The sequence below is a fragment of the Schistosoma mansoni genome (assembly GCF_000237925.1).
Source record: "Schistosoma mansoni, WGS project CABG00000000 data, supercontig 0183, strain Puerto Rico, whole genome shotgun sequence".
NCBI classification, from domain to species: Eukaryota; Metazoa; Platyhelminthes; class Trematoda; order Strigeidida; family Schistosomatidae; genus Schistosoma; species Schistosoma mansoni.
Window position 1 is genome coordinate 110,081 of NW_017386067.1, and position 26,419 is coordinate 136,499.

At 35.7% G+C, this 26,419-nt stretch overlaps 2 protein-coding genes across 2 annotated transcripts in view; one reads left to right on the forward strand and one right to left on the reverse strand.

Annotated features, from left to right (window-relative positions):
• Positions 1 to 18,029, forward strand: part of Smp_129270 (camp-specific 3,5-cyclic phosphodiesterase,putative) — a gene marked incomplete at its 5' end in the record, with an annotated part of 33,653 nt that extends 15,624 nt beyond the window's left edge. Inside the window, 7 exons of the mRNA XM_018794732.1 lie at positions 975 to 1,076; positions 3,688 to 3,852; positions 7,147 to 7,246; positions 9,899 to 10,056; positions 13,082 to 13,204; positions 15,332 to 15,514; positions 17,669 to 18,029. Of these exons, the coding sequence (XP_018647025.1) occupies positions 975 to 1,076; positions 3,688 to 3,852; positions 7,147 to 7,246; positions 9,899 to 10,056; positions 13,082 to 13,204; positions 15,332 to 15,514; positions 17,669 to 17,851 (1,014 nt within the window). The 3' untranslated portion in view covers positions 17,852 to 18,029. The remainder of the gene's footprint in view (positions 1 to 974; positions 1,077 to 3,687; positions 3,853 to 7,146; positions 7,247 to 9,898; positions 10,057 to 13,081; positions 13,205 to 15,331; positions 15,515 to 17,668) is intronic.
• Positions 18,030 to 22,781: 4,752 nt separating this feature from the next.
• Smp_129260 (poly [ADP-ribose] polymerase, putative) overlaps positions 22,782 to 26,419 on the reverse strand; it is a gene marked incomplete at its 5' end in the record, with an annotated part of 39,591 nt that continues 35,953 nt past the window's right edge. Inside the window, 2 exons of the mRNA XM_018794754.1 lie at positions 22,782 to 23,210; positions 24,755 to 24,981. Of these exons, the coding sequence (XP_018647027.1) occupies positions 23,023 to 23,210; positions 24,755 to 24,981 (415 nt within the window). The 3' untranslated portion in view covers positions 22,782 to 23,022. The remainder of the gene's footprint in view (positions 23,211 to 24,754; positions 24,982 to 26,419) is intronic.

The following is a 26,419-nucleotide window of genomic DNA, read 5'->3' on the forward strand; positions in this document are numbered from 1 at the left end:
TTTATTTTCAAAATGTCAATCAATTGTCTCAAAATTCATTATTCTTTTGTTTACACACCAATCACTCACTGTTCTTGTTCTCTCTCCTTCGATATTCTTAACCTTTTGCTGTCAGACAATCCACTTTCGATTGATGATACATACTGCTTATATCTGTAGACATCAGTAGCATACATCGTACCAGGACAATAACCGATTAATCATGTGTTCATTTTTTTAGTGAACTGCCTTGACATTTTCCTTTCATCATAATTCTTAGCATATTTGTCATGCATTTGACGAAATTAAGCCGTGATTGGTACGTGAATGAAGACAGACATATCCTACTGAACTAAAATATAAGAGATTATCTTGTATTTTCCTTTATTAACCTCTTTGTACAGATGTCAACAAATTAGTATTTTGAACTATATCTGGTTCTTGATAGTTGGTAAAATAACTGAGTCGAGTTTATCACGTAATCCAGCTCTTAGTCTAATGGTCTATTAATTTAGTATCTGGCTTCCAACATAAAACTGAAGAAAATTTATTATTTCCGTTATGAAAGTTTAGATCGTCTCTATCAGTGGAACTTAAGATATCTATTTCGTCATAATGTGGGCATATCAATACTGGGATGCAAGTGCAATCATCTGATAAGTCATAAATAGGACGAAATATACATCATAGATTCTACTCTAAGTTACAGTTCAAATATGCATTGTTTTGAAAAAAAGAGGAAGTAGTCTATCGGTTAAGTGCTCTGGTGAGAAACTGGTAGGTCCTGGGTTCGAGTCTCACGAGGCGGGGTCATGGATACGCACTGCCACTGAGGAGTCCCATAGTAGGACGAAACTGCCATCCAGTGCTTCCAGGTTTTCCATGGTGGTCTAGCTTCAATTGACTCATGATCTTAACTCTATGAAAGTGATTTTTGTTTTATTTCTATAAAAGAAAACTTTTCATATGCTCTTTCTTTGTTTTTTTTTTAATAGTTTATCATAAATAATCAATCGAATTTAGCTCCAGATCTATTTAAATTAGATCAAATTTCCAATCATCATCCTTTAAGTACATTTGGCTTTTATTTATTTATGGTAAGTATTTATAATTAGCTTAAATAATCTTACTTATGAACATTGTTGTGCTGAGATTCACTCATAATATTTTCAATATTTAAATTCATTTGGTATTGTTTGTTTGAATCTTCCCATCGATGTGTTAAGACTGCAACTAGTCAGTCTCTAATTGGCATATGTGCATACTGTGCGTATTGCCTCTATATAGCCTAAATTCACAAGCATGGTAAGCAAAGATGGATAATAGCTAGCAGTGGAATCCAGTTTCACGCCCGTTTCGTCCTATATGGGACTCGTCAGTTGGACGTACCTGCATCTCGATATTTACTAAACATGTTTTGTATTACACAAGATTTTCAGTTAATTTACTGTTGGTTTAATGGATTAGTGCTATTGTAGTGAGCAAAAACACGAGTGGGGGACAATCGAATGTATTATAGCACAACATTACAGAATATCTCATTAAAATATGAGAACCGTATAATGAACAGTTAATTTGCAAACAATCAATCACTTGTCTCAGTTTTGACTGTTTCTTCTGCAAATATCCGTCCATAGTCTCCGATTATAATTGTTCATGCATTTTCATACCAATTGCGTGCTGTTCCCACTCTCTCCTTATCGATCTTTTACTGAAATACATTCAATGCCCGACCATCACCATATACTACTTATGTGGATATCAGTAACCCATATCACAGTATATATCAAAATGTAAATTTTATTGAGAATTTCGTTTCTGAATCCTGCTATATTTGTATATTATTATCCGGCAAATCCCGCTAAGCTACACTGGATAAATTACTAGTAAACAGTTGAAGATGATTTCAGAAGCTTGGAATTAAATATACTTTAATATGCAGTACTCATTAACTCAATGAACAGAAAACTGACCTAAATCATTGGGTAAGATACACTAAGTTAAATTGAGAACATCGAGAATAAACTCAGCTACAATATTGTTCATGACTTCAAATTTTAGATTAACTTGTATAATAAATATTATTTTATGATGTCTAGATATAATGAAGTTGATAGTAGACCGTCAGAATGTTTAACTTCTTTATGCTGTGAATAAGTAAGATCATAGGAACTTTTAAGTGAGACTATAGTTTATGAATGACCTGTGAGCAACGCTAAACTGACCTTATGAATGTCCGTTTACTAACTATGACTAAATAAAGGTTATAAAGCAATGTGAAGAATTAGAATTATGATTTACAGTTGATAGTTAGGACTAGGAATTAGATTTATGGTTTTCATCGCGAATTGACATCAGCTGAAATTCTGAAACGCTATTTGGCTAAATGGATGAATGAATTTCGTGCCAAAATCCAAGACTCATTATCTTACATCTGATTGGTTGGTCCATAAATTTTAGTCTCATTAAATTATCACACTAAGCTTTGTTAATACCTGATTGGTTACATTCTATTTCAGTTGTATATGTTCAATGGTAATATTGTTACTGTATGAAGAGCATTATTGTACAATATGTTCAACTTATACTGGGAATAAGACAATATCTTAACAAGAACCACATTCTTTTCCCTTATTACGATATGTGATATGGATATTATAGATTAAATGCAATCATTGAGTAACTAAACTAAATTGTAAATAAGAATCAAATGAGAAAATATGTTCTAGACTAATTTGGTTTAGAAATATGAGATGTTAAAAGCATAAGCCTATCCTAAATGTAACATGAGCATTGAAATTAAATACATAAATTCCCTTAGTATTGTTTGTTTGAATCTTCCCATCGATGTGTTAGGACTGCAACTAGTCAGTCTCTAATTGGCATATGTGCATACTGTGCGTATTGTCTCGATATAGCCTAAATTCATAAGCATTGTAAGCATAGATGGATAGTGGCTAGCAGTGAAATCCAGTTTGACGCGCATTTCGTCCTATTTGGGACTCGTCAGTTGGATGTACCTGCATCTCAGAGACTGACCAGTTGCAGTCCTAAACATCAAGGGGAAGATGCAAACAAACAATACAAAGTGAATTTAAACTTCACCCCATTGCACAAGCAAGTGGCTATCAGGACTCATTAGATGAGTGGATAACGCGATGGCGTTTGAAGCGAAAGGGTACTGGGTTCGAGTTCCAGAGTGAATATCAACTCTGAGATGCAGGTACATCCAGCCGACGAGTCCCAAATAGGACGAAACGCGCGTCAAACTGGATTCCACTGCTAGCCACTATCCATCTTTGCTTATAAATACATAAATTCTAAATTTATAACACAGCTACTTAGACATTAGATGTTACAATAGATATCTGTTGTATAAAAGAAATCATTTACCAATAGAATTAATTTTATACAACTTAATCGACTACTATATTTATATTGTAGGTGATAAAGCCTTGTTCTTCTGATCCAGTGTTAAAATCTCAGACTGTGAAGTCGGACAAAAAGATGCAAGTCCCACAACGATAAATATAATTCTGTTTGAGATTTCAAATACGCCTTATTGATGAGTCTTAACCTGTTTACATAACGTATTATGTGTATGATATATCCTCAATAACTCACTCTTGTTTCCTTCTAGTAAACTTTATTTGGCTGTTAATACTCATCAAAATGTTTTTTCATATATATTTTTTTATCTTAATACAGAAAACGAATGTATTACAGAAATTGTCTATACCTTCAGTGACAATGTTGAATTGTTTAAGACAAATTGAGTCACGATACAATTCAACTGCACCATTTCATAATTCAATTCATGCCTTAGATGTACTACATGCAACTTATCAATTATTTCAATGTAATAGTTTAAAAGTAAGTTATATTTGGTACTTTATTCAAATCTATCATGACTTGTGACCATTAACTAAAAACATATGAGAAAACCACCAAACAGAATACCAATTGGTATGACTTAGCATCTATGTGTTGATCAATTACACATACAAAACTAGAACTAGTAATCATCAACCAACTCATAAGTCCTTATTGGTCCACAATTCCACAGTCAGTAACCAAAATCAATGAACGAATATTATATTCCATGAGGACGTTAGTCTATACACAGGCATACCAGATCATATCATACAATAAAATGAGAAATAACAATTAGATATGATCAAGATCAAATTGTTTGTGAGTAGGGAGAGTGTGGATAATAAACTGGTAACTTATGAAGAACAGCAGACCATACAACAGTAGTTGATTGGTTAATCGGGAGCTTATGATAAAAGGAATACATATAAATCATCCATAAATTGTTATTAGAAGTTACCATATTTTTCGTCGTTGTTCGGATATGGCAATATTTTCTTTAAAATGTTTCATCGGTTGCTGTAATACACTTGTCTCGTTTCTAATGCATATTGTTTTTAAATTATACTTAGAGGTCATTGTTACATCTCGAGAGTTGGTTCGGTGCGGATCTGCACTGATTGTTTATTAAGAGACGATTGAGCCTATTCGAATACGAATGGGTCCTGTGGCAGACTTGATAGACTGGGAACTGGTAACCATTTCAACAATAAATTGTCTTAACGAAGAAACAAAAGGAAAAAAAACCAAACTGCATGAAAACTTAGTATTTAAGCAGATAAACTAGAATAGTGTAACTCTATATACATAATTACAAAACTTGACCTTGGAGCGTACAGAAAATTGGCAAACTAGACGTGATGGTACAAGTATTTATAAATAGTTGATTACGCAAGATACTCAACATTCACTGGCCGGATACTATCAGCAACAGCGTTTTATGGGAGAGGACAAATCAACTTCCAGCTGAAGAGGAATTAGGAAAAGACGTTGGAAGTGGATAGGACATACATTGAAGAAATCACCAATGTGCATTACTAGGCAAGTCCTAACTTGGAATCCAGAAGGGGAGCGGAAAAGAGGAAGGCCAAAGAACACATTACGTCGGGAAATAGAAGCAGATATGAAAAGAATGAATAAAAACTGGAAGGAACTGGAAAGGATTGCCCTGGACAGAGTTGGATGGAGAATGCTGGTGAGCGGCCTACGCTCTTCCACGAGGGGTAACAGGCGTAAGTAAGTAAGTAAGATGTGGTGACAAACAATCAAAGAACGTCAAAGATCATACGAAAACTTGAATTAGAAAACAAGTAATTTAGGTTGTTGTTGTTGTTATTACCAGTAAAAACTCAACATTTATTAACGAAAATTTGATAATTGTGTAGTCTCTTTAACAGTTCTTCAGCTGTTAAACCATTCCATCTGTTTCCCCTCAACCTTAAATGTTTTATCAAAAGGATGTAGAAAGTTGATTTTAACTAATTCATCCAGACAGTGAGTCAGTGATTAAAAGGTACATGAGATTAAACATACTTAATCTGTCTATCGACACTAGAGGTCTAAGGTTGTCCATGTAACTTTAATAGTTGATTCACGTGTTTACTGAACTGACTATGTATGAATTTGTATAAATAGAGAGTGATGTAAAAGTGACGAGCTCGCCATGAGACTGAAGTTTTGCATTGCGGAATTCTGTACTTATAGAGGAAACAACCTATCAGTTCACTTTAACATTTTTATTTTAGTTTCTCAGGCTGGGAGCTTGAATGACTCTGGTTCAAATCACACACGGAACATCGATTCTATCAAGACTAGAGTCACGCAATACTGATGAATGCCATCTGACATGAGGCTTTGGTTCAAGATTTCCTGTCATTAACCTCAAGCTACCTAATATTAAAACATTGTCCACGAGATGTTTTGCCAGTTAGAATAATTGTGACAACACAACTTGATCCATAGAATTCAACAAACTTTAAAGGACCAAACAAATATAACATTGAACTATACTCAGAGATCAATTAATTTTAAGTTGTGTACTTTAAACATCGTTCAGTACCTTTTTTATCTCATTAACAAGAGAACTATTTGTTCTAATAGTTTAAGCTCATGTTGTTGATTCTAGACTCAATTTGAAGACTGATTTGCGAAGTTATCTTCGTAAAGCTGTTCCTCAAAACAATAAGTCTTAAATAATCTTGCTGAACCGAGATTTAAGAGTGATTTCAAGAAATATGGGTAACAGTTGGGTGATATTTTTCAATGATAGAACAGTGTGAAAGATATTCAATAGTAGACAGTTATCACTTTCGGTTAAGTTACTATGGAATAGAAATAAACATTGACCATTATGGTCTCTTTACCATTCAAAAACTTATCTACCTTTTAGCTTGTGACATGCTGATAGGTTGGAAGGGTCTAGAGGTTCTATGTGTCTGTGTTCACATGTGCAAGACCAAACTATGTGTGAGAAATTATAAAAGTAATACACTATTGAAGGAAGTCTATTTTATTCCTAGTACCAAAGTCTCAGCCTGTTTATCCTTGTCTGGGTCAGAAGTATAAATATATAACAATAAATATACCAATATTTTGTATATCTATTCGTTTAGTTTTGTCAATTACGAATCTGTAGTCACTTCCCAATCTTATCACTCTCTCATAACAGTTTGGGTAAGCTTATAGGAAGCGTGTATTTACCTCTCAGGTTATCCTGCAGCTTTTACTATGCAGGTCGGAATGCATGTCCAGCGGTATGTAAACGAGGCTCTCTTCGTGGCCATGTCACCACGCACGACCACCAATGATAGGTCGTGAGGTAAACGTCGGCCAATGGATATGCAACCAGTCAGGTGATCGTGTGAACAGTCGGTATCTGGTGGACGTGTCCACAGTGAAAATGACACTGGAGTAATAACATGTATACTGACATCCATGAATAGTACACTGATCACTACGTCTTGCTCATCTGCCCACATCAAACTTCCTGGATGGCAACATATATACATGACAAACAGTTAGTACTTACACATATAAACGTAATGTGTTCTGTAATGACTGATACTAAAGTCCAGAACATTTGTAATGTTCTGTTTAGTTAACCAGTAGACAGATAATGAACCACTGTAATTTACGTAATAAAAGCATTTCTCAATCAACTATAAGATCATTTTGTGGTTTATTTACAGTCTTTGAAGATAAGGGCAGCTTTCACATGTCATCTGTGAATAAAGTAAAACCAATCTCTTTTTCTAACAAACATTTTCTATGGCTTATTTCTATTCACTTTCTTAGAATATCTTCAGTGATCTTGAAACATTTGCAATTTTCTTTGCTAGTGCTATACATGATATCGACCATCCTGGTTTAACAAATCAATACCTTATAAATACAAGTAAGTTAACAAAATGTATTTAAAACTTAGCTATTTAATAAAAACTAATGTCGTATCTGTCCGTCTCCCAGCAATAGGACGAATACAATCCTCATCAGTCACCTCTGTATTACTCTATATTTGTGAAACATAGTCTATGATAGTAGAAGATTTGCATAGGGTGCAAGTTATTGATCATAAGTGTTTGCTTATCGTGAAATGATCGAGTGGCCATTAGTCTGAGCAGATCAATATCGTGACTTCAGTCGACAACAGGTCCTGGACTAAGGTTTAGTGTTTAAGTTTTTCAGTGGTAGTGTTCTTCACTCAGTGACACTAATTAATTTTGGGTTAAGATTTTACCGAGAGCGTCAATTCTCTTAAAACTGTTTGTAAGTCATGTTAACAGAAAGCTTAGATCAAATATGACTTCTTGCTGTTTGCTTCCAACTACTAACGTTATCCTATTCTCCATAACATTTAGTAATTAATTATGAATGTTTCTAATAGTGGTAAAACGAAATCATATTAGCGAATAACTATAAGATCACGACACCTCTTAGCCAATCAAAAAACACAGCAAATACGAATGAGTAATTAAGAACAGAAAACGCGGAAAAATTGCAAAGAATATAATATTGATTTAACATGATTACACAACTTCCTCAAGTTGGGTATAGGTTGAGGTTCGGGGTTAGAAATTAGAATTGGTATATTTATTTATCTCATAGCCCTAAATTCCACTATTGACCATGGACTTTACTCCCAATCTTAAAGACTCTTTCTAAGCCAATCCCATACCTAAACTGAATTCTACCGCTGACTAACGTCTCAGTGAAAAATCTCTCTATCTCATATTTATTTAAACATATTTTCAATTATAAGCAAAGATGGATGGTGGCTAGCAGTGGAATCCAGTTTGACGCTCGTTTCGTCCTATTTGGGACTCGTCAGCTCGATGTACCTGCATCTCAGAGTTGATATTCACTCTGGAACTCGAACCCATTACCTTTCGCTTCAAACGCCATCGCGTTATCCACTCAGCTACAGAGTCTTTGCCTATAATGCTGGTGAATTAAAGCTATATCGAGGCAATACGCACAGTATGCACATATACCTATAAGAGACTGATCAATTGCAGTCCTAAGCATCAATGGGAAGATTCAAACAAACAATACTAAGTGAATATTTTCAATTATTTATTGTCCACATTCACAAATGAGTGTTTTGTTCAGTGACCCAATGTCTTATAAATAATGAGCGATGCTTTTTCACATCAAAAATTATCATTAATAACTATAACCGATAGTCACTATATTGGTTTGCTATTTATACTAACATCTTCAAGTATAATTCTTGATCCTAGTTAGTTAGTAAGTATACTTAAATTAAACCTCATAAACTGTTATATCGATTGCGTGATTACGTGCCCTGTTTAATATACATATGAGTGATAAGACCGCCTATCAGAGAAAAGTGAATCATCGATCAAAGCTATGGTACACGAAACACCGTATGAGCAGTCTTGAGCACTTATCAGTCCTGCTTTTCTGTCTAGCCCAGCTAGTTATGTCCAGAACACTAGTAACATCTTCTGTGATATGAATCATTGTATTTCAAACATACTGAGTTTATATTACCAAACAGACTGACAACATCGTACCATAAAATATAAAATAACATTTGTACAAGATTCAGCCAAATGTGGCTGTGAATAGGGGGAAGAGTAATTAATGGAGTAGGGATAACTCAAGAATGGTAAATCGTATAATAATAGTTTATAGTTCAAGATGAAATTCATGATAAGGAGAAAATGAATATGCATAGTTAAGTTAATTAGCAATTATACAATAGGAAATATACATATCATATTTGTCTATAAATAGTCCTCAGAAGTCACCATTCATAAATCTCCACGAGACATAACAATTACAACGTTGCTGGGTTCGAGTCCCACAGTGAACATCAACGAGTCTGAGATGCAAGTACATCCAGCTGATGGGTCCCAAATAGGGACGAAACGCGTGTCAAACTGGATTCCGCTCCCAGCCACTATCCATCTCTGCTTACAATGCCTGTGAATTAAAGCTATATCGAGGCACATATGCCAATGAGAGACTGACCAGTTGCAGTTCTAAACATCAATGGGAAGATTCAACTAAATAACATCAAGTGAATCTAATAAACTATATTTAATGTTTTGTATCATTACAATTAATGTGTTCATCCATTTTAATCTTAAGAATGGGTTTTGTGGAGATTTCACTATTTTCATAGTTGAAATCATGAGTCAACTGAAGCTAGACCACTATGGAAAACGTGAAAGCACTGGACGGCCGTTTCGTCCTATTGTGGGACTCCTCAGCAGTGAGCATCCGCGATCCCGCACTCACAAGATTCGAACCCGAGACCTACCAGTCTCGCGCCAGTGCACTTAACCGATAGACCATTGAACCATCCGGCATCCAACGGTGTTAATATGTAACCTCAACCAATCCAAGAAGTTTGAGCAACCATTCAACAATTGTCTTCAGTGCTTCCAGGTTTTCCATGGTAGTCTAGCTTCAATTAACTCATGATCTCAACTATGAAAATACATTTTGATCTTCTTTTTTCTTTTTAAAAAAACAAACAACCTTACTCTTTCTATCTCTTTGTACATTGAATTTATAGATCATGAATTAGCTCTATTATATAATGATATATCAGTTTTGGAAAATCATCATTTACATGTAGCATTTAAATTAATTAATACACAGATAGAATGTGATTTTACAAAATATTTTACAAATCAACAAAAGCTGTTATTTCGTAAAATGGTTATCGCTTTAGTAAGTAGTATGTTTAGTTTTTTTTAATATTTTAATAAATTAAATTTCTTTGAAAACCAATGATAGTTTTCCATGACTTAAAAACAGCATTTGACTCTGTAGATCGAGAGGTTCTGTGGCAGTGTCTGTCATTGAAATGTGTACCTCAGAAGTACATCAACCTTGTGAAGGCTCTTTACTCGAACACTACCAGTCGAGTGAGAGCTTATGATGAACTGTCATCTGATTTTATAACCTCAAGTGGTGTCCGACAAGGATGTCCACTATCCCCATTTTTGTTTAACTTCATTATAGACCTGTTGCTGGAAATAACACTCGTCGACTGAATTTTCAGGAATGGATCTCCTACCAGGAGGTCCACTTATCGACTTAGAATACGCAGATGACATAGTCCTATTTGGTGACGATGCTGACAAAATGCAGTCTTCTGTTAGAACTGAGTAATAATGCAAGGATGTTTGGGATGTGTTTCTCCCCATCTAAATTTAAATTGTTACTCCAGGACTGGTCTGCGTCAACACCTGAACTGAGGATAGGGAGCGAAGTAGTCGAACGCGTCGACAACTTCACTTATCTTGGAAGTCTGATCAGCTCTAATGGGTTGGTGTCTGACGAAATCTCAGCACGGATTCAAAAAGCTCGTTTGGCTTTTGCCAACTTACGTCACCTATGGCGAAGGCATGATATCCGTCTATCAATTAAGGGACGAGTATACTGCTCGGCAGTTCATTCTTTTTTACTTTACGGCTGCAAAACATGGCCATTAAGAGTAGAAGATACTCGTAGTATACTAGTATTTGACCACAGATGCCTTAGAAATATTGCTCGCATCTGCTGGGATCACCCGGTAAGTAATAGTGAGGTTAGACACAGGGTATTAGGGAATGATGGTAAATCAGTTGATGAGGTGATGAATCTTCATCGACTGTGATGGTTGGGCCATGTGTTACGTATACCCAATCATTGATTACCACGATGCGCAATGATGACTAATATTGGGGATGGTTGTAAGAGAGTTTGGAACGGCGAAACCAAAACGTGGCACCAGTGCTTGAAGTCGCTAACTTCTAGTCTGAACCATATTGGTAGATGCAGACTACTTGGTTGGGGTCAGCATGACTATCGTAACCAATGGTTGGAGACTCTGGGTGACATGGCTCACAATCGATCACAATGGCGTAAGTGTATACACTCTTTATCTTCCCTTAAACCTTGAGATTAAAATTGCTTCATAACTTTTTTCCTTCATATGCTATATCTTCATATACAACCTATCTTTTATATGTTACCACCATTAAATTAACTACTTTTATGAATCCGGTGTTCATCTTGTTGTGCTAATGAGGTATGGCAACTTGAACCGATGCATATATGGGCCTGATCCTACGTTGTAGCTGACTGACTGACTGATATATGATTTACAATAATGAAATAACACTTTTCGAGTACAGTTGGTGGATTGCCAATGCATCAGACCAAACTTTGCGTACAAAAGCAATACGTCCAATTTCTTATCTTTCTTTGGTTTTAATTCCCTTTCGTAGTATATTTTGATTTTGCCTTTTTTTTTAATTATTGTTCTGTAATTCCGAACGGTAATCAATTATCATTATCCTTTGAAAATTTCTCATTATTCTTCAGTTGTTATTATTATGATCTTGATATTTCTCTTTTTTCCTTCATCTCTGTCAAGCGGATAATTATCTTTTATAATTCTCACGTATGAATTATTTCCAGCCATATATTCTTCTATTACCTCTTGATTATTTGTGTAACTTCATTTGATAATGCCAGTCTCAAATCAATTTATGATGTAATCTTTCCTACCATTCTATAGACATTTCTTTACCATAGTTGAAATCATGAGTCAACGATGTTAATGTCTAACTTCAACCAATCCACGATGCCGACTCAGTGGTCTATCGGTTAAGTGCTCTGGTGCGAGACTGATAGGTCCTGGGTTCGAATCTCGCGAGGCGGGATCGTTGGTACGCACTGCTGAGGAGTCCACAATAGAACGAAACGGCCGTCCAGTACTTCCAGGTTCTCCATGGTGGTCTAGCTTCAATGGACTCATAATTTCAACTATATAAAATTACTAAAATCTCCACAAAACCCCCTTCTAATATAATTACCATACAACTATAAATACGAATGTGTATAGCTTGAGCAGATGATTACGTCGAAAAGGAAAAAAATTTCATTTCTGAATTCTCTTTATTTTTATCCAGTGACACACTGATCCATTGTCAGTATACTGAAAGGAACAACGATAATATAAATTCATTAATATATCTACAAAAACATACATCTTCTTGAACTCATGCAGAAACACAGAGGCTTTTAAATTACTCAGTTGTTGTTTTTTTATATTTAGGGTTGATTTGTGTGTTATATGCAATGTATATTAGAAAGAATTGAGCATTTGATACTTTTAAATCTATCAGTTTTACCATGTAATGGATATAAGATAAAATTTACTCATTTTTGAACTTCGTGCAAAAGCTCAAAGGTTATTTCTTCAATCTTAATTGGTCCATCCCTAAACTATACCTACACTTAGTTTTTCAAACATCGTTCTTTGTTAATAATCATCAAATGAGAGGATCATCTAATCATGTTGTTTGTTGAGAAATTGCTTCGTTTTCGAGCGATACTGTTACTTAATAGTATTATAACAATAATAGTCAGTGTCATCATGGACAGATGCTATGTTTTTGGTTTGTGCTAGAATTCTTCCGATCTACTCCTATACCACCCATCGTTGCTGGTTGAGGTGATTGGTGAACAGGTATATGCAACACATGTTCTAATCATCTCAGTCGATAGGGACTTATTACTCTGTCAATCAATTCTTAATTACCACTGTAGTACTTTGCGTCTAACATCAGAATTGCTTAGTCGTTGGTTCCAAATATCTGAGCAATTGTTCAAAGTCAACTATGATCGAATACTAGTAACTTATAAATATTCATTTCTTAAGTCTTTCACATTGCTTTACTACAATTTTGTTTTCATTTATGAGGTATTATCTACCGATATGAGTAAACATATGTCATTATTGGCTGATTTAAAAACAAGCGTTGAAAAACAAAAGGCATTTCAAGGCAATGTAATCAATCTGGATAGTTATTCAGCTCGTATGCAGGTATGTTCATGAAAAATTTAATTGCTATACATAAAGAAAGATAATTATTTCAGTGTTGGTCCACAATTTAAATACATTGAATCAAATTGTATGTGGTTGAATGAATGACACTCCCGATTTCGGCCATTTACTCAACTTTTAACTAACTCAATTTGTATAGTTGAAATCATGAGTCAATTGAAGCTAGACCATCATGGAAAACCTGGAAGCACTGCTTGACGGCCGTTCCGTCATATTGTGGGACTCCTCAGCAGTGCGCATCCACGATCACTTGGTGGTCTAGCTTCAATTGACTCATGATCTCAACTATATAAAATTACTAAAAATCTCCATAAAACCCTCTTCTAACTCAGTTCATTTTCATGAATTCTCAATAATATCGAGAAAGATGTTGATAGTATTTCAACTTCGATCATTTTACAGTACCTTAAAACAATCATCCTGTATTGATGACGATCGGTTCACTTATGATATTATCAGAACTCTAGCTATAGTTTCATAATAGAAATTAATGACTATCACTTTACATCTTGATTTGATTGAAGCTGTAAGAATATCGTTAAATGTCAACTCAGAGGCTCTATTAATTATGCATTCATGTGAGGCATAGAGGTCCTTGGTTGGATCTCTTTTGGAGACATGGTTGAACTCCATTTGAAGTTCTATTCTAGGAAAAAACAACTTTCTACTTCTCCCTGGTCTTTAGTAGTACTCGAAATAATATCATTCTGTGACGAATATGGTCTACAAATATGAGTATATACTCATACTACTTTAAATAATTTTAAAGCTTATCAACTGTAGATTATTATTGTAATATACAATGCGTCATTTCTCTAATATGACATTAACTATAAATACATCAAAACCACTTGACGTATTTTCACATACTCGACAGGCCATCGATTTTCTCATTTTAGACGGGATCTCCATTTTAAATGACAGAACATCTAGTTGACCATGTTTGGTGTGTGGTGATTTTGTAGTTCCTCTTACTTCACAAGCTAAAAGTGTCAGGAAACACCAATAATGAGTCCAGTCAGAGAATAGAGATCACTATATTGTTATTGAAATTCAGAATGAGAAAGCATCATACTTAATTATCATGTAAAGAACATCTTTCTAAAAGTAAATGATCCATTTACTAAATACAAGAACCAATGAATATGGTAAAACTCAAGATAGTGTCAGAAAGTTCTTGAAGTTTTGATGAATGTTTAGAGAATCAACGAAGTGAAGAAAATAGATCTTATCAAATAGATCAAGTGTTTCAAGTAAGGTCTACGGACCCTGCGAGAATGATTCAAGGTCGCCCCCAAATGCCCTGGTACGGCCGAGAGTAGGGAGAGTCCGCTCTCCTTCTCCAAATGCTCTCACATGGCCACGCGTATTTAGCTTCTGTCAGGGAAGTCCTACTCACTGCCTTCTCACAGTGACGGGGCTGTTGTTTACTAATTCGAGAGGACGAAAAGCGAATGTCCGGAACATTAACCGGGTTGGTTGACACGGAAAGTTCGCCTAGGGGAGTTGGAAAACCCTGACTCCAAACCAATGGTGCACATGGGCTCTAGTATCCCGAGGGAACAAATGGCGTATGAGTCAATCGTTGGTCACCGGCTACCGTGGGACTGACTGCATCTCCTTACGTTGCTCCACTACCTTGTGGATCAGACCTTTAGGTCAAATGCTCTGAGTGTTGCTACCTAAGAAAACCACCTGTTTCGGTCTGGGCACTCGGACGGTGTCACAGCCCTCACAACATTAAATGAAATGACAATTTTTTGTGTGACGCATACATATCTGGTGCCCCCTTGTACCAATATTTATGTGTTTAAATAAATAATAAATAAATTCAAGGTCACAACAGCTGTCGACTTCCTGTGTTAATGAAACACCGAATATATATGGCACTTTTGTGCCTTCCTGACAGCTGATACACTGTTTTGAATAATCGATTAGAGAACCTAACTTTTAAGGTTATTTTGGTGAACTGGACATATAACAAGTGTATTATATCACAAATAGGGGAGTATTTCGAAGTCGATAAAATAAAGTTTGTATAACCTTAGCTCATATATTCATACAACATATTTCTCAGTATATGTTTTACTCTCTAATTATCTATAGATATTAGAATGTATAATACATGCAGCTGATTTAAGTAATCCAACAAAGCCATTAAAAATCTATCAAGAATGGGTTTCAAGAATTATGGAAGAAATGTTTCGTCAAGGTGATCAAGAGAAACAATATGGAATTGAAATTAGTCCAATGTGTGATAGAGAAACTGCATGCATTTACAGTACACAAGTAAGTTATTTACTATTATGTATATGATATATATATTAGAGATAATTTTTTTGTTTTTCATTTCTAAACTGTAAAAGTTATGATTAGTAAGAGCTTATAATTCCAAGTCGGCGGCCTGTTTAAACATCTGGGCTACCTGTTCCTATCATCTAGATATTTCAACAAGTTATCTAATTTCGTTTGTTTTAATACATCATTATGGTTATTAATCGCACAACCTATTCAGGTGTGTTTCTGAAAAGTGTAAAACCTTTCGCTGTAAAGGTTACAGAAGGCCTAATCAGAGATATCGTGGTTGCTGGCAATATGCAGCGAGAAGAATGTACATTATCCAGATGTCGATTGACTGGGCTGCTGACTTCTAACTGGCGATCACTCAATATTTATCGTCAGCAAGGAAGAAGAAGTAAGAAACGGAAACTTGTTGGAGTACTTTGTGTTGAGAATTCTATATTGTACCAAAAGTATAATATTGAATAAAGCTAATAATAATTATTATATTCAACTGTGAATGTATTAGATTTCGAAAGTAAAAGATACCGAGTTTAAGTCCAAATGTGAATATTATCACTGGGATACAGCCACATGTACTTGATGAGTCCCGAATAGAGAGCACTGGATGACCATTTTGTTCTAGTACAGGGCTCTTAAACAGTGTACATCCCCCAGACTCGAAAACCGAAAATAAGACCTTCTGTCTTGTGCGCAAACTCTTAAACTATAGACTACTGAGCCGGCATTCGACGATGTCAATGTTTAACCTCAACCAATCTCTTTTATTATCACTGATAATACTACAATTATTGCATCTACCACCTTAGTATTTATCTCGTTAATTTTATCCTGTTGTACTGATGTGATGTAGTAATTCGGTCTGATGCTTATTTCTGTCAAATCTCACACTAGTTTATAGACCTATCAGTAAGTGGTTGAAGTCGCTTAAAGCCATTTTGGTATCTCTCAAAGACTATCCATAAATTCTGGTTTGCTAACCATAAGGCATTAGATTGTCACCATTATCAATTATATGAGTTTGATTTTAAACAACTCTTTACTAGTGGATGATAATCATGAGTCTCTTTGCTTATTATAGTGGGTAATATTGAGTCTAGATTTGAATCACTTACTTTACATATAAACAAGGATTTCCTGGAGTTCATATTTAAGGTATTCATTCAGAATTCTATTACATTCAAAGTGTCTATGTCAAAGGGAAATGGAGTAGTTAGCTAATTCAACTTTAATCACAATACACTGAAATCTTCCAAAAAAAATCGTGAACAATAACTTATAAGCACTAATGAGAATCAACTCAACATGTTGAATCAATCATCTTTAAATATAATCTGTTATAGCTTGTGGTCGAGTGGATGCCCAGTTAATGTATAACGTGATAAGACCGCCAATCAGAGAGCAGCGAATTATCGTTCGGAACAGTGACACACGAAAAGCGTACGAGCAGTCTAGAGTGCTTATCGGTCTAGCTTCAGCCTAGCCCAGCCAGTTAAGTCGAGATACAACATAATTATTCATTATAATAACTGAATTATCTGAATTTTGATCATTTATATATGATATATTTCATAACTATCTTACATGCCACACCATTTAGCAATAAAACACTAAAAACTAGGCAAACATTTACATCATTTCAAGTTTCTACACTATAACAATATATCGAATTGAAATTATCAAAACAAATGGAAAACCGGTAGTAGAAGTCAGTAACAGTATTCATTGTACTAGAAGACATCAGGTATATACAGTACGATTCGTAGAATAAAAAAAACTATAAGACAATTTTAAAACTGAAGATCTATGACGATATTAAGAGTGAATCTATTAGCAGTATTGTAACAGATTCCTAGCGATGTTACACAATAACTCCAACCATTGATTCCTATAATCATGAGAACATCCACCACGTAAGTCTGCACACACCAATATGGTCCACTTTAACAGTCACTGACCTCATTATCTAATTTATTCCTGCACCAACTAAAGTCAAACATCGAAGAAGGCAGGACGTAGGTATACATATCTTACATACCTTAACTAGCTTCGTCAATTAAAACCAAATGTCTATCAATCAATGATTTTCTATTCCTATACAGGCTATATGCTTCTTTTTCATTCACTCACTATTTATCACAGATTGGTTTCATTGACTATATAGTTTATCCATTATGGGAGACAATGGCTGAACTTCTACATCCAGGTTTACAAGTTCTAATGGATAATATAACAAACAATAGAAACTGGTATGTGAAAGCAAAAGAGGAAGAAGAAGAAGAAGTAAAAGAGGAGAATAAGAAGAACAATAGTATTGATCAGTAATAGTATTGATAATAAATATTACTATTTTATTTTGTAAAAAAAGATATTTGAACAAACAGTATTTCTTAATAGATATTGATTTTTTCTTCGATCGATATATATTGAACAGAGCACCTTTGTGTCCATGTTGGTAAAAACGGAAAACCTTCATTAAACTCTACCATCCATCTATCTATCTTTTTTTTTTATATATAAAAACCTCTTTTTAGAACATTTTGTGCCAAATAAACAAAAAGTCTATATGTAAAAAGCATGAATTAAAATAAATTAGAGGAAAATTCAGATCTTATTTGAAAAAAAAGAATAATTTTGATTTTTTTTTTTTGCATTAAAAACTGTGGGACTTATTTGATTTATATAAAGTACTTCCTATGATACAGTCGAGTAAAAATCTGTGAGTGCTTCATTCGTATGTTAAGATCACCGACTAATGTTGTGAGTGCCCCAAATGCCCTGGTACGGCCGGGAATGGGGTTTGTTCGCTCTCCCTGTCGAAATGCTTTTACACGGCCACGCGTATACAGACTCTACCAGGGAAGTCATACTCATTGCCTTCTCGCACCACGGGTGTTGTTTACGAAATTGATAAGACGAAAAACGAATGTCCGGCGCTTTAACGGGGTTGGTGAACAAGGAAACTCCACCTAGGAATTTGGAAAACCCTGATTCCAAACCAATGGTGCACATTGACTCCCGTATCCTGAGGGAATAAATGGCGTATGAATCAATCGTTGGTCACCGGCTACCATGAGAGTGCATCTCATCACGATGCTCCATTGCGTTGTGGATCAGACCTTTAGGTCGAAGGCTCGAGGTGTGGTCTCTTAAGAAAACCCCTGCTTCGGTTTGGGCACCTGAGCAGTATAACATCCCTGACACAAATGAAATGAGATTTGTGTGGTGCATATATATCTGGTGCCCCTTTGTACCAATATTTATGTGTTGAAATAAATAAATAAATGTTGTGAATAGGCGAGGACTTAAGGGAAAGATGTTAAATCAGTTGATGAGATTACGAACCCTTATCAATTGAGATTGTAAGGATAGGAATTTGTATGCTCAACTACCACGAACCGAATTGACTGACGTAGAATTAGGTTGAAAGAAAGCAGACAAACGAAAATGTGGCATTATTATCATGAAGTCAATAACTGCTGGATCTGATCATGTCCGTAGATGCAGAGTGGGTGTCAGCGAGATTATCGTGTGCTTTAATCGGAAAGCATCGAGAGTCATAACTCAGGATTGGTCGCAATGACAAAGATACATTAGTCCTTTGTTTTCTCATAAATCTTGAATTTTAAAAAGATCATTTACTTTTTACTTCAGGAATCCATTCATTCTAATCACATTCTTAATGCGTGATGTTTTTTTCAACATCAATAATACTTAGTACCTTAACATTCATTTATCCGTGTAGCAACTCAGATGGATATGCACACACATATACCAGGCTGTTATGACTCGTGACCATAACCTAAAAACACATGAGAAAATCAACAATCAGAATACCAATTGATATGACTTAGTATCTATGAGTTGATCAATGACACATACAAAACTAGAACTACTAACCACCAGCTAACTGATAAGTTCTTATTCATCCAAGATTCTCTAGTCAGTAACCAAAACCAATGAACGAATATTACATTCCATGAGGACGTAGTCTATACACAGGCATACCAGATCATATCATACCATAAAATGAGAAATAACAATTAGACATGATCAAGATCAAAGTGTCTGTGAGTAGGGAGAGTGTGGATAATAAACTGGTAACTTATGAAGAACAGCAGACCATACAACAGTAGTTAATGGGTTAATCGGGAGCTTATGATAAAAGGAATATAGATAATCTAGTTACTTAACAATTATGAAATTAGAATATATATTTCAATAATCATCCCTAAATTATAAGCAAAGATGGGCAGTAGCTAGCGGTGGAATCCAGGACGAGCGTTCCCTCCTAATTGGGATTCATCAGCTGGATGTACCTGCATCTCAGAGTTGATGTCCATTATGGGACTCGAACCCAGTACCCTTTCGCTTCAAACGCCATCGCGTTATTCACTCAGCTACTGAGTCCTGATAGCAACTTGCTTATGCAATGGGGTGAAGTTTAAATTCACTCATCGATGTTTAGGACTGCAATAAAACGAGACGCGCGTCCTGGATTCCACTGCTAGCCACTATCCATCTTTGCTTATAAAGCTTATGACTTCAAGCAATATCGAGGCAGTCCGCACAAAATGCACATATACCAATAAGAGACTGACCAGTTGCAGTCCTAAACATCAATGGGAAGATTCAAACAAACAATACTAAGTGAATTCATCCCTAAATTGTTCCTGAGAGTTACTATACCTTTAGTCTTCGTTCGGATATAACAGAGGATACGTTGTTCGTGCTTGGGGGGGGAGGCTGGAAACAAACCATGTATGATACGAAACCAAAACTGCTGTAATCGTACTTAGGGTCACTTTATCGAAGATTGTGTATTTCAAGCATTTTCTGAATTCGATTAGTTGTAATGATGATGAAGAGCTTATTATTTCATTTATAGTATCAAACAGATGATAATTTATGCACGAACCAATCAGTCTCAGGACAACAAGTATTGGATTTGGGCTCAAAAATCATTCATCCACACGGTTAAATAGCATTTCGGCATTGGGGTTGATGTCAGTTAGCAATGAAAAACTCTAGATTTTGATTCCTTATATTCATTGTTAACCATCTTCACACCCTAGTAGGTTGGTGAATTTCTGAAAGGTTAGGTTGACGTCCCTCAATAGTCTTCCATACAATTACGATTGTGATTTGTGCAGAGAACAAAGATAAATGCTTAGTTTTACTTAATATTGTGAATAATTCCTTTTGAATGATTTCTACTATGGTTTCACTATGAACTATATTCTATGCGTGCACTGAAAAAGTTGTACTAAGGAAAAAAGCAACCATCTAGTCTATTAAATTCACTTAGTACTGTTTGTTTGAATTTTCCCATTGATGTTTAGGACTGCAACTGGTCAGTCTCTTATTGGCATATGTGCATTTTGTGCGGACTGCCTCGATATTGCTTGAAGTCATAAGCTTTATAAGCAAAGATGGATAGTGGCTAGCAGTGGAATCCAGGACGCGCGTTTCGTCCCATTTGAGACTCATCAGCTGAATGTACCTGCATATCAGACTTGATGTTCACTCTGGGACTCGAACCCGGTACCTTTCGCTTCAAACACCATCGCGTTATCCACCCAGCTACTCAGTCCTGATAGCCACTAGTCTATTAACTATCAGCTGTTAGTTGTGAATTGTATACTCAAGTGTAATATGATGCACTTTCTATCTAGTGTATTGAATCAAAATATTGTCGTATTACACTTTGAAAATGTGAAAATAAAATTATATTTTCTCATTACAATTTGAAAAATAAATTTACTGAACTTAATAGTTCCGCTTTTTCATCTTCAGTAACTTTTATCTGTGAAATCATTAAAGTTTACTCATAACTGCTACTCATCATTTCTGATCCCGTTTTTTCTCCGAATTTATTCAAGTTGACCAACATTATATGCGAATCATTAGCCAGGAATTAATGACAAACTATAAGCATGTGTTCTTCTTCTACTGTGATGTGGTCTACTTATATCCACATAAGTAGTATATAACGATGGTCAGACATAGAATGTATTTTGCAGAAAATCGATAAGAAAAGAACAGGAATGAAGCGTAATCGGTATAAAAATGCATGAACAATGAAATCAGAGAAGATGGACTGATATTTGCAGAAGAAACAGTTAAGATTGAGACAATTGATTGTTATTTTGTAAATTAACTGTTTACTGTATGGTTATCAGAATTTAGTGAGATAGTCTGTAATTTGTGCTTAAATACATTCGATTGTCCCCACCCGTGTTCTTGTTCACTACACTACTACTTCTCCCCAATAGAACACTCGTGATCGTTTTACTTTTTGATAGAGTTTTATCCACTAATCTGCGACAGCGCAACTCTATTTAAATCATCCCACTGAACTAAAAGCTATTCTCCACAAATTCAACATTATTTCAGTGTAACATGTTTTATTTGTTGTTTGAAAATGGGAGGATTTCATGAAAAAGCTATTTTCCACAAGTTAACAGCCATACTTTCTCTACTTTTTATTATTTATTTAAACACATAAATATTGGCACAAGAAAGCACCAGATACATATGCACCGCACAAATCTCATTTGATTTGTGTGAGGGCTGTAATACTGCCCAGGTGCCCAAACTGAAGCAGGTGGTTTTCTTAGGGGACCACAACCAGAGCCTTTGACCTAAAGGTCTGATCCACAAAGCAGTGGAGCATCGTGATGAGATGCAGTTCCATAGTAACCGGTGACCAACGACTGATTCATACGCCGTTTGTTCCTTCAGGATACTGGAGCCCATGTACACCATTGGTTTGGAATGAGGGTTTTCCAACTCCCCTAGGTGGACTTCCCGTGTCCACCAACCAGGTTAAAGCGCCGGACATTCGTTTTTCGTCTTCTCAATTTCGTAAACAACAATAATGCCACGAGAATGCAGTGAGTAGGACTTCCTTGACAGAGGCTATATACGCGTGGCCATGTGAGAGCATTTCGAGAAGAAGAGCGCACATTTTACAAATGAGTATCAAAAGATTATGATTCTAACATCCCCGCCAGCTCAGATAAAGAACGGAATGTAACTGCACTAAAATCAGTCTACTGAGCGACAAAACTACTCTCCTGTCAACACTAGTGCTTATAAAGAAAAAAAAAGAAACAAAGTATGGACATATTTGATTGATTTATTGACTCTGTGAAATGATCTCAGGAGTTAAAATGAATGATACAAATATATGTATATGTATGAAGCTCTATCATTAATAATAATAATGAAAATAAGAATGATAATACTGTTGGTATGAAATGCAACTAAAGATAAATGAAAAAAGAATACTCTAAATGATCCAAACACCGGAAAATAAGTAAAATTAATTATATATATATGTAATAAAACGCACCGAGATTTTAATCAATAAACACCCACTCACACACACAGACACACGTACACAGATCATGAGCAAAAGGATTAATGCAAGAAATGGAGTCATTGAAATGACAATGTTAGCTGGGAATAATGAACTAGTTTCGTTTGGTTGTTCATTTGTAATGAAATTTCACTCGAACTAAATATTTTTGTTTGACTTGTGATACATTGTATACAATGTATTCATTATAACATAAAGTGGTATTTGGTACATTTGAATCAATCGGTTTACCAATAGGATATACAACACCATCTTTATTAGTATGGAATGTTGATGGATCCGGTGTAACTGATCCAATGCCTAGATAGATAGGAATGAAAAAAGGATAACACAGATGAAAGAGAGTCACGATTGGTTATAGAGCGAAAACAGATACCCAAATCGTAATTTAGTAATATGAAATGAGTATTTTAATATAACTGTCAATCGAGATTTTGCCCAATTTTGATAAGGGCAACTAGTACCATACAACAACATTTCAACATATAACTGCCAACACAGAAAGAAAAGATAAAACTTGATTTCAATAGTTGAGATCGTGAGAAGATTGAAGCTAGACCACCATGGAAAACCTGGAAGCATCTGAAGGCCGTTTCGTCCGGTTGTGGGACTCCTCAGCAATGCACATCTACGATCCAGCCTCGAGAGATTCGAACCCAGGACCTACCAGTCTCGTGGATGTGCACTGCTGAGGAGTCCCACAATAGGGCGAAACGGCCATCCAGTGCTTCCAGGTTTTCTATGGTGGTTCAGCTTCAATCGACTCACACTTTCAATTATGATAATACAGATACATTATTTTCAAACTAGCAATTCTTATTCCTGAAGCAAGACCACCATAGAAAACCTGAAAGCCCTGGGACGGCCGATTCGTCCTATTATGGGACACCTCAGCAGTAATTGAGTTTGACACTTTGAATGTGGGATTGTTTCTGAAATAAAACTAATTTTTATTGATTGTAAAACCGTTAATCGTTTGTACATATTCATATTCTAAATATTCGAAAGATTCAAGAGAGTCCTTCCGGTTTGATTCGGTCTTGGTAAATCTGATGAATCAGCAATCGCATGAAGGTAGACTGTGAATGTTATCAGTTACTCATTATCACTTGCTTACGCCTGTTACCCTTCATAGACTGTAAGGTGCTGAACAAAATTCTCAATCGAATTCTTTCCACAGCGATCCCTTCCAGCGGTCAAGTACTATTCATCCTTTGTATATCTACTTCTGATTCTCAACGCAATGTGTTCTTTTGTTTTCCTCTTTTCCGTTTGTCTTCAGGATCCCAAGTTAGCACTTGCCTCGTGGTGCAGTTTGGTGACCTCCACAATGTATGTCATATCCATTTGCATAATCTTTTCCTAATTTCCTCTTCAACTGAAAGCTGGTTTGTTCTCTTCTATAAGTATCCGGAAAACGGATATTGAATATATTGTGTGGACATTTGTTTATAAATAAATGTACTTTGCTAATGATGGTTGCAGTCGTTCTCAAAGTTTTACCTCAGTACAGTAGAACTGTCTTGACGTTTGTATTGAAGATTGTGAATTTGATATTGGTTGACATTTGTTTTGAGTTCCGTATGTTCTTTAACTGTAGGAATGGTCTTGTTGCTTTGTTAATCCTCGCCTTGACGTCTGCATTAGATCCTCCTTATTCATTGATGATGCTATCCAGGTATATGAAAGTTTCCACCTTTTCCAGAGTTTCCCCATCTAATGTGATTTGAGAGTGTCATCAGTGAAGTCAGCGAACTTGAATGAGTGATTTATTCCACTTAGTTTGATAATACCAGAGAACAAAATCGAAAGAAAAATAAAAGATAAAGTATTGGATTGCTTACCTTTACGACTATGATACTTTGGCGGTAAGTCACTCGCATCCGCTTGTAAACATTCATTCATATCACCTAGGATAACTTCACATAATAGTAAGAGACCTTCCGGTTGAGATTGTGTTGTAAAACAGTAATTAGCTGATTTACTGACAATATCAGCAAAATAAATACCTTTGCCAAACATGTAACCAGTAACTGGAGCGTCAGGCGGTGCAATTCGTAAACCTTGAGATCTGAACATCAAGCGAAAACACAAATAGTGTGAACATAGAAACCGGTGAAAGTGCAAAATGAAAAATTAGTCTACTCATGTGGGTATGGAAGTTAAGTTGTGCAAACCGAATTACGTAGCGTTAGAAAAATTTTCGGGGCTAGTCCACAAACCTTTGGAACTAGAGGTCTAGTGCACAAAGTGGAGATGTGGTCCCACAACGGCCAGTGACCAGATAATAGGTTCATACGCCATTTGTTTCTCCAGGATCGTGAAAACAATGTGCACCAATGGTTCGTAATCAGTTTCTCAACTCCTCTAGGTGGATACTCCGTACCCAGCAACCTGGCTTAAGCGACTGATATTTGATTTTCGTGAGGTGGTGGTTGGAGGTAGTCGACAGGAAACCTTGAATCTAGGTTTCGTGCTGTTTGACACTCGTCATCAACGTGTACCTGTAATCTTGACGGAATTGATCCCATGTCACCCAGCTTCACAGTCAGAAACGTTACCACCTAGCTATCCGGGCCGCGACTGACCTCCAGTAGGATTGAAATGCATCTACAATGGAGTGATCATTAGGTAGTGATTAATGTCAAGTTTATCAGGTCCTCCTCAGTGCAGATCGAATTCTATCGACACATTTGACATTGATCACCACCGAGTGATCGATTAATTTTAAATCCCATTCTTGTCCTCTTAAATTCGTAAATAGTATCCTGGCTATATACTCATGGTTACACGACAGAATTTCGAAGAGACCTCTCCTCACTCTTAGCTATGTCAGGGTATTTGAGGGCTCGATGCTAAATCCATCTTATTATTATCGCTACTATAGTTTTGTTGTATCCAAAGAACAAATCATTGGTAAATACCGGGAATTATTTATAGACTGAAACTATACATGTATTCTTATTGCGTAACTCTAAGTATCTAGACTATATATTTATACCTCTTTTATCATAAACTTTCATTTGGCCTCTTAGCTACCACTAAACGATTTACTATTATTAATTTGTTAGCTACAATCTCCCCTACTAACAGTCATTTTTGGCTTGGTCTTGTATGATTGTTATTTCTCATTTCATGGTGTGCTGCGATCCGGTCTGCATATACATAAATTATGTATGTCTGAAATATATTATTTATACAGTGGAGGGTGAGATTGTGTTTTGGAATCGATGGGCAGGGCTAAAAGAGAAGCTACTATACAGCGGATCAAAAAGGATTCAGAGCCGATTCAAAGCTGACATGTCATTGGTTTAGCACAAGGACAAGGTCACAGAAGTCGATATTCTGATTGGCAATTCCTTCACGTGATAATTGACAGTGATATAAAAAATTTAGTTTGATCTCTTTTGTTACTCAACTTATTAATTTCATCTCCCTGTAGTACAAGTTGCAGGAGTTCGGATTAGCGCACATATTTGACAGGTACCATATTATGAATGATAGCTGAA